The sequence below is a fragment of the Pongo abelii genome, chromosome 6 (assembly GCF_028885655.2).
Source record: "Pongo abelii isolate AG06213 chromosome 6, NHGRI_mPonAbe1-v2.0_pri, whole genome shotgun sequence".
NCBI lineage: Eukaryota > Metazoa > Chordata > Mammalia > Primates > Hominidae > Pongo > Pongo abelii.
The window spans coordinates 53656579-53669839 of NC_071991.2; the positions used below are offsets into that span (position 1 = coordinate 53656579).

A 13261-nucleotide genomic window follows, 5' to 3' on the forward strand; every position below is an offset into this window, starting at 1 on the left:
ATCTTTGATTAAAATACTCAGCAGAATGTCAGGGAGAGGAAGACAAAAACCTAAGTGATAATTTTTACTTTTATTGGGTCTGAAATGAAATGAGAAGGAACAAGCAAGTTAACGCTGGGAAGAGATAAGGGACAATAAAAGAGTGAAGTTAGTGACTTTCTGCAGAGGACAAAGTATGTAGTTTGAAATCCTTAAGAACGGACTTGCAGTGTCTCTGCAAAAGTTGGTGAAAGATACCAGCAAGTGTAGGAAGGGGAGTATTTGAGGATGTCTTTCACAGACCCCAGATGGAGAAGCTGTTCTTTTATTCCAAATCCCTAAGAAGCACAGAAGTCTTACATGTTAATAAGAGAACACACAGACACACACTCATAAGTTACATGCTGTGAAACAAAACAAGAAAAGGAGACCTTTGTTGACCCCTGTTCACTTACACAAATCTTAGTTTGGTTAAACATCTTAAGACCAGTTTCCAGCTCCTTTTCACGGCTTTCTTTCCCTGGGTACCCAGGTGCACAAATGGGATGGTGATCTTTACAAAACAACATCATCAACAACAACAAAAACCTCTTGCTCACACAAAAGCCCACCTTGTAAATGAATGGAATATTAACGACCACCTAATACTTGCACCGTTGGCAGGGCGAAACTGAACACTAACACAGCTATTTCTACAGATTGCCAGTGAAACCAAAGCAGTTCGAGGAGAAACGCACCTACTGTACGTGAAATGCTGGTGCAGATTTTTTTCCTATCAGTCTAACCTTCTGTGTTGATGCATGAATGCTGGTACCCACTTACAGGGATGCCAGATGATCAGCGCAGAATGAAGGTCCCAAGAGAGAGGATCACATGGCTCTCTCTGCCCTGTGACGTCACTAGCAGATGGCATGGGTACCAGCTCTGGCAGTTGGCATCAATGTCACTTTTTAGAGATCAATGAGATAGTGCAGATATACACAGATCTAGAGACTCCAGGAGACGATGCGACACTCAGCCTGAAAAGATTTGGAAGACCCAAAATGAAAACTGATTATTGAATGAAATTAAAACCTAAGGTAATATAAATAAAGATATACTTCAATTGATGCTGGCTTTGCATGCAAGTATTTAAAGATACAGTGTCACTGTCTTATAGTATTTATATGCTCTTTGCCATCTATAACTTATCATATTTCATTCTTATGATGTAATTATCACATACTTTCACTGCTATTATGTAACACTGCAAGTATGTGGACATTACTAAGAGTTTGTGTATGTGTTCGTGTGTATATGTGTGTGTTGAGGGGGCTGGAGATTGTTAAATTGAAAAGTCTCTGCTTTAATGTGCTTATTTGTTTGAAGACTTTAGATGAAAATACTTGCTGCTTCACCAAACAAAAACCAAAATGTATTTGAAACACAAATTATTTTCCCCTTTCATTTGGGATTCTGAACACACGTGCACAATTGCAGTCAGAATCCTTGGACCGTTCCTGTCAGATATTAGCTAGAGGGAGACTTCTATGGCTCGTAGAACAAAAACACTACGAGAGTGGTTTTTGTCCAGGATGATTTGAACAGCAGTAAACAGATAATTCTATTTGGAAAAAATTTAAATGTAAATAAAATCAGTCTCAATATTTTTTTTAATTAAAAGAAATTGCTAGTGATTTTTATGTTTTAAATTTATTTATAGAGTTTATTCCAAATTAGCCTAATCCCCTTTTCTTTTTGAAGCCTGGGAAAATAGTGCTCTTTTACATAATTCTTTACTGATCAGAAAAAAACAGTTTAAAAATTGACTCTGATTATTATCTTTTCTTTAAATTTGTATATTCCCACACCCAGTTATCTAAATTCACAGTTGTGTGATACAGCAAATAAAGTTAAGGTTTTGTTTGTTTGTTTGTTTTAAAAAAAGAACACAAATTTGTCGGCTAATGGAGAGATAGTACTTTCTATTTAAAAAACTGGTTTATCTTCTCATTTTGTGCTCAGGGGAATTGGAATTAATGAAATTCTGCATTGCAATTTCATGGTTTGCATTTGCTTGAATTCCACAATCTTTTTTGGGGGTACTAAAATCCAGTTTAAAGGCAAAGAGAAATGTAGATGGTGGTGATATCACAATAATTATATGTTTCATTTTTATTTTCTTTTGCTAATTTGCTCATATAAATTAATCCTATTGAATGCATCAATGTCTTCATAATTACTTATCTTCACAAACTCAAAATTATATTTAATGTTAAAAAATCAGTCCCAGAATCAGTCTTTTTCACGTGTTTTTGTAATCTTATGATTAAATAATTAAATATGTTTTAAGTGTATAAACTTTAAAAATGAAAACTCTTTAAATATTGTGCTGGCATTTTTTCAGGTAATTTAAGATTAGAGAACCATGTTAACACTACCGTTTGATGAGTCTGTTGTAATGCCAGAATCCCAGATGTGCAGAAAGTTTTCTAGAGAATGCGAGGACCAGAAGCAAATTAAGAAGCCAGAAAGCTTTTCCAAACAGATTGTCCTTCGAGGAAAGAGCATCAAAAGGGCCCCTGGAGAAGAAACCGAGAAAGAAGAAGAGGAGGAAGACAGGGAAGAGGAAGATGAAAATGGGTTGCCTAGAAGGAGGGGTCTTAGGAAAAAAAAGACAACAAAGCTGCGATTGGAAAGGGTCAAGTTCAGGAGACAGGAAGCGAACGCGCGCGAGAGGAACAGGATGCATGGCCTCAACGACGCTCTGGACAACTTAAGAAAAGTGGTCCCCTGTTATTCTAAAACCCAGAAACTGTCCAAAATAGAGACTTTACGACTGGCCAAAAACTACATCTGGGCACTTTCTGAAATTCTGAGAATCGGCAAGAGACCAGATCTGCTCACATTCGTCCAAAACTTATGCAAAGGTCTTTCCCAGCCAACTACAAACTTGGTGGCAGGCTGCTTGCAGCTCAACGCCAGGAGTTTCCTGATGGGTCAGGGTGGGGAGGCTGCACACCACACAAGGTCACCCTACTCTACCTTCTACCCACCCTACCACAGCCCTGAGCTCACCACTCCCCCAGGGCATGGGACTCTTGATAATTCCAAGTCCATGAAACCCTACAATTATTGCAGTGCGTATGAATCCTTCTATGAAAGTACTTCCCCTGAGTGTGCCAGCCCTCAGTTTGAAGGTCCCTTAAGTCCTCCCCCAATTAACTATAATGGGATATTTTCCCTGAAGCAAGAAGAAACCTTGGACTATGGCAAAAATTACAATTACGGCATGCATTACTGTGCAGTGCCACCCAGGGGTCCCCTTGGGCAGGGTGCCATGTTCAGGTTGCCCACCGACAGCCACTTCCCTTACGACTTACATCTGCGCAGCCAATCTCTCACAATGCAAGATGAATTAAATGCAGTTTTTCATAATTAATGAGGAAAATGAAAATAAACAGTGGTCATTCACCTCCCCTGTCTAATTAAGACAAAGCAGATGCTTGTGGGCTGAGTAATTGGCACAACTCTATCTAAGGTGTTTACTAGTTTCTGAAGTGTGTTTCAACTGTTGTGAGAATTTTCTATGTAATAATAAATCTCTTTTCGTACGAGAACTTCTTTTCCTTTCCTTTTGTCTGTAAAGCACTGTGATTCTGTTTCTACCGGAAAGATGTTTTACTTTTTAATTTTCTTTTAAACTTATTTAATTTGTTTGAACAAGGTATCTAAGAATATACTGTTGAATAAAGACATGCACACAGCATAATTCAATGTCTATTTTGGTTGTACAGTAATTATAAAATGCATGTTATTAAAATCAGATGAGTAAAATGATGTGTTTATAATTATTAAGAATTATATATTATGTATCTTTTAAAAATTGAAATTTTAAAATATTGAGAATATCACCAAGCTGACAATGATATTGGGAGATGCATTTGCAACAATATAAAAAGCTATGCAATTTTCTTTTTATTAAGGATGAATCTAAATGCATTCAATTGGTAACTATTCCTCGTCAAGTATTTGCAGATGGGGCAACATGATATTTGGGTAGCTGATGTCATAATTTGGGGACAATTATCTCAATCATCAAGAAAAAATTTCAGCACTTGTTTTGTATTATTCAGAAATTAACTGTACAGGTTTGTTATCACAATGTATAATTGTGTTTTTCCACCCCACATTTTTAAGGCAATTAAACATAGATATTTCCACTCCTAAAGGACATCTATTAGCTGTGATATTTTTGCATGCTACTTATTATTTCCTGGTACACAGCTGCTTTCTGTCTCCAATACTCCCCACTCCTCATTTCAGAAATATTTCTGGATTACAAAACCGTAGGAGCTAAAACAATTTTTTTAAACAAAATGGCTAAAGCGCTTACAAGAAATTTTTTTTTCAAGTGTCTTAAATGAAAGAAGAGGAGCCCATGAGGGTTAAACATCCTGGGGAAACAATGATAAATCCTGGTAACCTTCAGCTCGAGCCTAAAATCGGTGGCAAATTTCCAACAAACACCAGAGTGGATGTTAAAAATGGAAGGTTTTACTCTGCGCCGTTTAAATGTCTGGCTGATCAGAGGCTAAATTCTGTGTGATTAAAAGTTTCCTTACAAAGGCCACCAAAAACTTATTTTTAATAGCGCCTGGGGAGCTAACCTCTTAAACAGGATTGAGTCTCTTCTACAGTCATGGGCGGGGTGGCAATGACCTCGCCAAGATGCCCTCTGGTGCAGTTTTGCCTCAGGGGGAAGAGCAGGGACAGCTGCTCAGACCGATGAGGGCAGCAGAAAGTGGGTGCAGTGGTGGCGGGACGGGGCAGGTCTTGGGTGGGCCTGGCCAACGCTGCCCCTCGGGGGCCTTGTGGGCACCGCCAGAACCCGCGCAGGCCCGGCCCGACGGGGCCTGGCGGGCGGCGAGGGGAGAGGTTGCTGGCGGCTTTGCGTCCCCTCGGTGGCCGCCCGGGCACAGGCTGCACTGCCCGTGTCCCGCCCGCAGTGGGCGCCCTGGGGGCCGGGGGACTGCGCCCTGCGAACCCGGGCCGCGGCGCCCACACTGACCTGGCCTGCCCAAGAAAGGGGCTGGGTGGCATGGAGAGAGGCGAGCGCACCGCCGCGCGCGGGCCTGGAGGCTCTGCCCCGCACTCGCTCGGAGAGGGAGAAAGGCGGTCGCCCCTTCACCCGCCCCTTGTGCCACAAGCAGGGACGCGGCGCAGGCGGCGATAGCTTCGGCTCTCTCTTGCCCAAGTGCAGCCGAGAGCTGACCCTGCCCTGCCCCTCCCACGGCTGGCGGGACTTCCTGAGCCGAGGCTGCGAGGCCCGCGCCCCATTCTGCAAAGGACAGCGTCGCGCTCTCCCTCTACGCCTCCAGCTTTACGCCCCTGGGCCTTTGGTGCGCAAGGCAGCCGCCACCGAGGGGCAAAGGTGCCGAGCAGCTGCTGGCGCGGGTGCTGAACGCGCCCTTCTAAGCTGGTGTTAGCACCTGTTCATTCAAACCCCAGAGGGCGGGGGAAAAAAGCCCCAGAGAGAGGAGGAACTGTGCCCCCCCCCCGCCCCAGGTAGAGAGAAGTTTGCCCAAACTAGACAGCCGTCTGTCCCCTCTGCCTGTCTCTCTGCACCGGAGTGACTAGCGCTTGCTTCCTCCCATATGCGCACAAAACCTGCTTTCCCTGGCACTGTGTCCGGGACTGCCAGGCCTCTTTAAGTCCCCTCAGACACTAAGAGCCCGGCCATTGCTCACCCTGTCCAAGCAAACAGCAAGAAAGTGAAGAAGCATCTGGAAATGGAAGAATCTGGCCTTTTTGGTTTATTTTTTTAAGCGATCCTGTTAAATCACTAGCAGAATAGGTGTGGCTTCCCCCACCCCCCGCCCCCATCTTTCTCCCTTGATCCTTGCTCCAAGGTGACCCGCTGCCCGACTGAGAACAGCCTCGCGCCTGCTCAGAATCTTGGTTCAGACAGCTTTTGAAACCCGCACGGTCTTTCCGGGGTCACAAATTCATATTGGAACGAGAGATTGCAACAGGAAATGTATCCTCCCGCCCCCCTCTGGCAATGTGGGAGAGCTAGGAAGAAAAGCAGCTGGCTGAGTGAGGAAGAAGCAAACCTCCAGGAGCTTCTGATCTCAGAGCTTTGTCCATAAGGAACTCAAGCAAAAGAGCCGGGTTTTCGGGCACAGATCCCTGAGAATATGAAATTTCTTCAAAAACTTGGATGCAAAAATGCAATGGATGCTCCCTTCTTCGGTAACGCTTGCCATGGGGGATAGTGTGTTGTGTGTGACCGGGTGTTGGGTGATCCTCGCAGCTTAGTCCTCCTTCAGATGCCCCTGATAACCCTTGGCATGGGACCTGCCCTTTACACACCACCCTGGCTAGCTGTCAGTTTGCTTCCCCAACAGAGCTCTTCCTGTTCTCTCTTGATTGCAATCCTAAGAAATCATACGACTTGTTCATTCAAACACTAACATCACAGATGCCATGCACTGCAAAATCTTTTTAAGATAGCACTCCAGTAGAAGGGAAAATAGTATAGTATAAAGAACATGGAAGGCTTGGGGTCGGATAAGTTTGGGTTAAAATCCTTGCTCTTATTCTGATCTCATGATTCTCTCACCTCCCAGCATGAAAAATCTTTCTCTCTTCTGAATGCTTTAAACCATTATTGTCTTCCATATTGATTAGACATTTCTTCTTTTGAGCTGAATTATGTGAATCTTATATTTGCCTTCACACAATTTTGTTCTTTTTCCTTTATTAGGATTAGGTTTTACATATACGTGTGTATGTGTGTGTATATATATATGATCTATATCTTTTATCTGTCAGGATATATGTCTATATCTATGTCAATGAGTGGCCTCAACAAAATAAAGATATATTTCTTTCTCATATAGAGAAATCATGGGAGGTAGTCCAGGAATGATATGGTTGTGCCAGGGGCATCAGGGACCTAGGCTCCTTCTACCTTTGTACTCCACTATCTTTAGTGTGGGGCTTCCATTCTCATTCACCTCCTGGCCCAAGATGGCTGCTGGAGTTCTAGACATTGCATCTTCATTCCAATTAAGAAGAAAAAAGGAGGTCTGGCATGGTGGCTCATGTCTGTAATCCCAGCACTTTCGGAGGCTGAGGCAGGTGGATCACAAGGTCAAGAGATCGAGACCATCCTGGCCAACATGGTGAAACCCTGTCTCTCCTAAAAATACAAAAATTAGCTGGGCGTGGTGGCCCGCACCTGTAGTCCCAGCTACTCAGGAGGCTGAGGCAGGAGAATGGCTTGAACCCAGGAGGCAAAGGCTGCAGTGAGCCGAGATCATGCCACTGCACTCCAGCCTGGCTACAGAGCGAGACTCTGAAAAAAAAAAAGAAAAGAAGGAAGGAAAGAAAGAAAGAAAGAGAAAGGAGGATGGTAAAAGGATTTTCCACCCGTCTGATCAGACCCCTTTAGAGAAATTTATAGAAGCCCCACCAAATGACTTCTACATACTAATTGTAGATTTAAGAGAAGCAGGGAAATATATCCTTTTTAACAAAGTATATTGCCACCTTGAATAAAATCAGGTCCTATCAGTAAGAATAAAAGAGAAAATGGATGTTAGTTTGGCACCTAACCATGCCTTGAACTCTACTGTCCACCCAATTCCTTCCTCGCCTGTCAGGTACCTTTTACTTTTTCCAAGCATTCTCTTTTTTTTCTGTTACCTCTTTCTCCTTTGACCACACACATTTGTGTTATGAATGTCTCTTAGGTGTCCCTTGCTTGCAGATGCTAGGTAAGGTTTGTCCTTAAGTCCAGTCTCTCTCTCTCACCTGTAAAATGCATGACCTCAGGCCTCTCGCTGTCTGTGTTTTGAAGGCATGAAGGAACCTGCTTTCATCTCCCATCCCTATTTCTACCTGTGCCTTTTCTCGGTCATATTCTCCATGCCCAGATTGCCCCTGTTGATGCCACCTCCAGTGAAACATTCTGTGGCTGGTGTTCTAGTTCAGCAGCTCACCTGACGGCACTGACCCACCTTTAACCTCAATCATCTTTTGGGCATTTGTACCTCCCTTTGAAACTGCTCTGTCTGGCTCTCAACACCTATCTCTGGTTCTCTGACCAATAAGGAAAAGCATGTTCTTATTTTAAAGAGCAGGCAGAGTGCCCAAGCTCCTGCTGGTAAAGTTCTCTTGCTTTAACCACCCAGCCCTCTTGGTTCCAGGGCACTCAGCCACTCCCGGGTGCTGGGTCAGGGTAGGTTCAAGTGTAGCATCATTCGATACTCAAAGCAATTGCAACATGGCTCCCGTCAGGCCTGTTTCTGAATGTCCTCATGTATTCTGATACCTTCCCTATTTACGGGATAACTTCCCTCTTCCACAGGGGTCCTATTTCTTCATCAGGTACTCAATGAAAATCCAAATTAGGAGAAAGTTCAAGTTCTTCTCTTGAGCAGCTCTATACCAGGGACATAGGAAGAGAGGCTCTACAATCTGTCCTCTCATGCTAGAGTATACCACATGATTCTCTAACCAAGGCAAAGATGGAGCTAATTGGAGACCCAAATTGGAGAACCAAAATAAAACAACAATCAAACATCTTTGTTCATTTTAAAGCCCCAATTAACCTCTCATTCTTTTTCTTTCCCAAATTTCTCAATAAATACCTGACACAGAATACCTCAACTTCTTCAGTGCCTTCTCTCTTTGATCTCCTCTTTGATCTTCTTCTATGGTATCACCCAGTTGAGACTGAATATTGTAATATTTACTCTAACTTCTATGATATCATTTGGACAAAGAATACTGGTGGGTGCTTTTTTTTTTTTTTAAGGTGTTGAAAACCATTAGTAAAGAGAACCAGGATATCAGATTGAAAAAGTGGGCTGGAAATCTCATGACAGAAGGCCCTGAGTGCCAACTAAGCAGCTATGGAAGATCACTGCAGGCTGTAAGTTCGAGGACCCAGCTTTGTCCATGGATGCACATTAGCCGGTGCCCTTGGACAAGTGACGCAACTGCCCATTCTCAATTTCCAGTCAAATAAAGATCATAAGAAGTAAAACAAGTTACTTAAGTCCAATGACTCTTCTTCAATTCTTACTCTCTTTGCTTTCTAGCTGCCCCAGCCCTCTCAAGCTATTGCAGCTCTCCTCACCCTTGTTCACTCTTCTTCAACTCTTCACCAGCGCTTAGGCCTCTGCACCTCTCTCCACTACATCAATGATCCCACTTCCCATCTCCTGTCCCATCTACATGAGGACTTCTCGAGCTGTGCTGCAGCCCACCAAATATCTTCACTTGGATATCCCACTCAGTCTTAAAACTCTCTGTGTCTAGAATGAAGCCCTGTCCAAAACACTGCCTCTCCTGCCAGCCCCTTCCAGAACATTCCTGTAGCTTCTTGTGAGTAAACTCACTGAGCCTTCTTTGATTAAATGAGATTGGGAATACGACAAGAACCTTGCAAAAACAGTGATATTAAATATTTCTCCTATTTCCTTCTCTTTCTTACTGTCCCCTTTCAAGTTAGTCTCCAGGTTCTGTTGATTTCTTCTTCTCACTTCACACCTGGACAAATATCCTGGTCTCCAACTAATGTCCCCTGCACCACCTTCCCTACAACCAGCCCACTCCCCAATGCCAAATTAATCTTCCTAAAATACTGCAACACACCAGTCCCTTAGAGAAACACCTTTCATGGTTCTCATTGTCTATCCAATAAGTGATAAAATGCATTTTAATTTTTATTTATCTAAATCCTCTCTATTAAAACTATAGACAACTATTGACATTATATGTAACACTTCAGAATTTATAAAGTCCTTTTCACATATTCACCTTATTTAGTCCTAAGAACATAGTCACGAAGTAACACTTCCCATGATCTTTATTTCACCAGAAACTGAGAATTGCCAAAGTCATTCCACTGTCTATAGGTACAGAGATAATGGACGTAGCTGGCCAAAGCTGGCTTCTCATACTTTCACTCTCAACATTTCACAGCCCCTTAGCTGGCACTGAAGGCCTGTATAGGGATCCCCAGCCCACTTTTCTAACCCAAAATCTCATTTCATTATATCAATGATAAATGGTTTCCACGAACTTTTTTTTTTTTTTTTTTTTTTTTGACAAAGTCTTGCTCTGTCGCCAGGCTGAAGTGCAGTGGCGTGATCTCAGTTCACTGCAACCTCTGCCTCCTGGGTTCAAGTGAGTCTCCTGCCTCAGCTTCCTGAGTAGTGGGGACTACAGGTGCGTGTCACCACTCCTGGCTAATTTTTGTATTTTTAGTAGAAACAGGGTTTCACCATGTTGGCCAGGATGGTCTCAATCTCTCGACCTCATGATCCGCCCACCTCAGCTTCCCAAAGTGCTGGGATTACAGATGTGAGCCACCTCACCCAGCCAACTTTTTTTTTTTCTTAAGCAGCAGTATGTATGCTTTATTCAAAGGATATCTTAGGAGTCAGTCTACACATGGAAACGTTTCGGCTCCTGGTGAACACAGGTGTGGAGGGCCAGGAACCAAGACCTCCTATCTTACCTGCCCTAGCTCTAGAAGTGTCTCTGAGGAGAAATCTTATGATCATTTTTTCTTTTTCTTTTCTTTTGTTGAGAGAGGGTCTGACTCTGTCACCCAGGCAGGAGTGCAGTGGTGCAATTATGGCTCATTGCAGTGATCCTCCCAATCAATTTTTTATTTTTTCCCTAAAGATGAGGTCTCATTATGTTGTCCAGGTTGGTCTCGAACTCCTGGGCTCAAGCAATCCATTCTACCTCGGCCTCCCAAAGTGCTGGGATTACAGGCATGAGCCACCACACCCAGCTCTTTTTTAAAAAAAATAGAACAAGAATTTTATTACTCCCACTCAGTAGCTCCTGGGGACTTTGATGTTAAGTCATCCATAATTTGAGAAATACCAGGAATCTTAGTAATCTCACTGACCATCTTTAACACCATCTTTACAGGGATCTCACTGACAGGTGTTCCAGGCATACCAGTCATGAAGTCACTAGTAAAAAAGGTTCAAATAACCACAGTTCTCCAGCAGGGTTTGAGGAGAGAGGTTTGATGGCCTCTGTTCTACAGGAACCACACCTGTAAGGTTGAACCTGTTTACTGCACATCTGTCTGCCTTCATGTCTTGCAGTGCACCACCTGTTAGAGATGGTCGCTTTTCTCTCCTTCAACTTCTCAAAATCCCATGTGCTTCAAGGTCACCTCCTACATGAAGCTGCCCAGATCCCTCCAGCCTACAATGGCATCATGTTACTCTGAAACCACAGCCCTGTTGTTTCAACCACACAATTGTCAACTAGATTTTCGGTGCCTAAATTACATGACATTTAAAAATCTTATTTAGAACATGTATTGCTATTTAGCTTATAGAGATCACTAGCTTGTACGCTCCTTGAAAGCAACATCAATGTTCAATCCTTTTTGTGTCCCTACAGTGCCTGCACTCATTAAATTCTTGATTCATAGATTGTACTTAGGGATACAGCTCTGTTTTAATTAGAGAATAAACCCAATTGAAAGACAAAGCAGCGTGAACCTTCACATCCAACAACAATTGACACTGAGCAACCATCAGAAGGTTCAGATTTTTTACCTTTCAAGTAAGAATAATGACAATTATGTCATATGAATTTGGTGAAGGTTGAATGCAATCATATAGAAAACATACTTAGCTCGCATCATGATTCAAAGTAAGCACATCATCGATGAGACTGACTACTATTTCTGTTACTAATGTGGTATGCACATTAACCCCTGCTAAATCTGAACAACGTAAGCAACAATGTTTTTCAAAGTGAAGGTTCAATCCCAGTAGCATGTTGTGATACAAATTTGGTCTAGTGGATATTATCAATATATTTTTTAATACAATAGAAAACAGAGTCTCTTACACATAGTAAAAGCAAAGTTCGTCTAAAACTTTGCTTTAGACACATACACACTCACACACACACACACACGGTATGATGTCAAATGTCAAAAAAGTTGGAAAGCCACTAATCTGGAAGATATCTGTGGTAGCACAAATGTGTGAGAAGATCAGAGAATTCAGGCTCTGCAATGCCTGAACCCCAACTTCTGAACTGTATTATATCATGGCAAATCCTATCACACCAAAAAGGGGAGAATTCCTGGAAGAATCCCCTACAGAATCACCTGCTAGTTTCCAGGGATGACTTTTGCAACGTAGCAAGAACCACTAAGATGCCAAGTCAGGAAGCTTAGTTCTTGTTTCTTACCAGAGTTTGGAAAAGGCAGTACTGTATATAAGACCTCTAAGCAGTGGTCTCAGTCCAAAATCTCCTTAAGCTGATAAGGAACTTCAGTAAAGTCTCAGGATACAAAATCAACGTGCGAAAATCACAAGCGTTCCTATACACGAATAATAGACAGAGAGCCAAATCATGAGTGCACTCCCATTCACAATTGCTACAAAGAGAATAAAATACCTAGGAATACAACTTACAAGGGATGTGAAGGACCTCTTCAAGGAGAACAACAAACATTGTTCAAGGAAATAAGAGAGGACACAAACAAATGGAAAAACATTCCATGCTCATGGATAGGAAGAATCAATATCATGAAAATGGCCATACTGCCCAAAGTTATGTATAGATTCAATGCTATCCCCATCAAGCTACCATTGACGTTCTGCACAGAATTAGAAAAAACAACTTTAAATTTCAAATGGAACCAAAAAAAGAGCCCGTACAGCCAAGGCAATCCTAAATGAAAAGAACAAAGCTAGAGGCATCATGCTACCTGACTTTAAACTATACTACCAGGGTACTACAGGGTACAGGGTACAGGGTACCAAAACAGCATGGTACTGGTACTAAAACAGATATATAGACCAACAGAACAGAACAGAGATCTCAGAAATAACGCCACACATCTACAACCATCTGATATTTGACAAACCTGACAAAAACAAGAAATGGGGAAAGGATTCCGTATTTAATAAATGGTGTTGGGTAAACTGACTGGCCATATGCAGGAAACTGAAACTGGGCCCCTTCCTTACACCTTAGACAAAAATTAACTCAAGATGGATTAAAGACTTCAATGTAAGACCTAAAACCATAAAAACCCTAGAAGGAAACCTAGGCAATACCATTCAAGAAATGTGCATGGACAAAGACTTCATGACTAAAACACCAAAAGCAATGGCAACAAAAGCCAAAATTGACAAATAGGATCTAATTAAACTAAAGAGCTTCTGCACAGCAAAAGAAACTACCATCAGAGTGAACAGGCAACCTACAGAATGGGAGAAATTTTTTGCAATGT

At 42.4% G+C, this 13261-nt stretch overlaps 1 protein-coding gene across 1 annotated transcript; it reads left to right on the forward strand.

The window, feature by feature from the left end:
* Positions 1–859: 859 nt before the first annotated feature.
* Positions 860–4262, forward strand: NEUROD6 (neuronal differentiation 6). Its single transcript, XM_002818080.5, has 2 exons — positions 860–1058; positions 2366–4262. The coding sequence occupies exon 2, from the start codon at positions 2387–2389 to the stop codon at positions 3398–3400; it is 1014 nt and encodes a 337-aa protein (XP_002818126.1). The 5' UTR covers positions 860–1058; positions 2366–2386; the 3' UTR covers positions 3401–4262.
* The last annotated feature ends 8999 nt before the right edge of the window (positions 4263–13261 follow it).

Bases quoted from the DNA above. Each gene is read 5' to 3' on its own strand.
- NEUROD6 (XM_002818080.5), top strand. From the start codon at position 2,387: ATGTTAACACTACCGTTTGATGAGTCTGTTGTAATGCCAGAATCCCAG.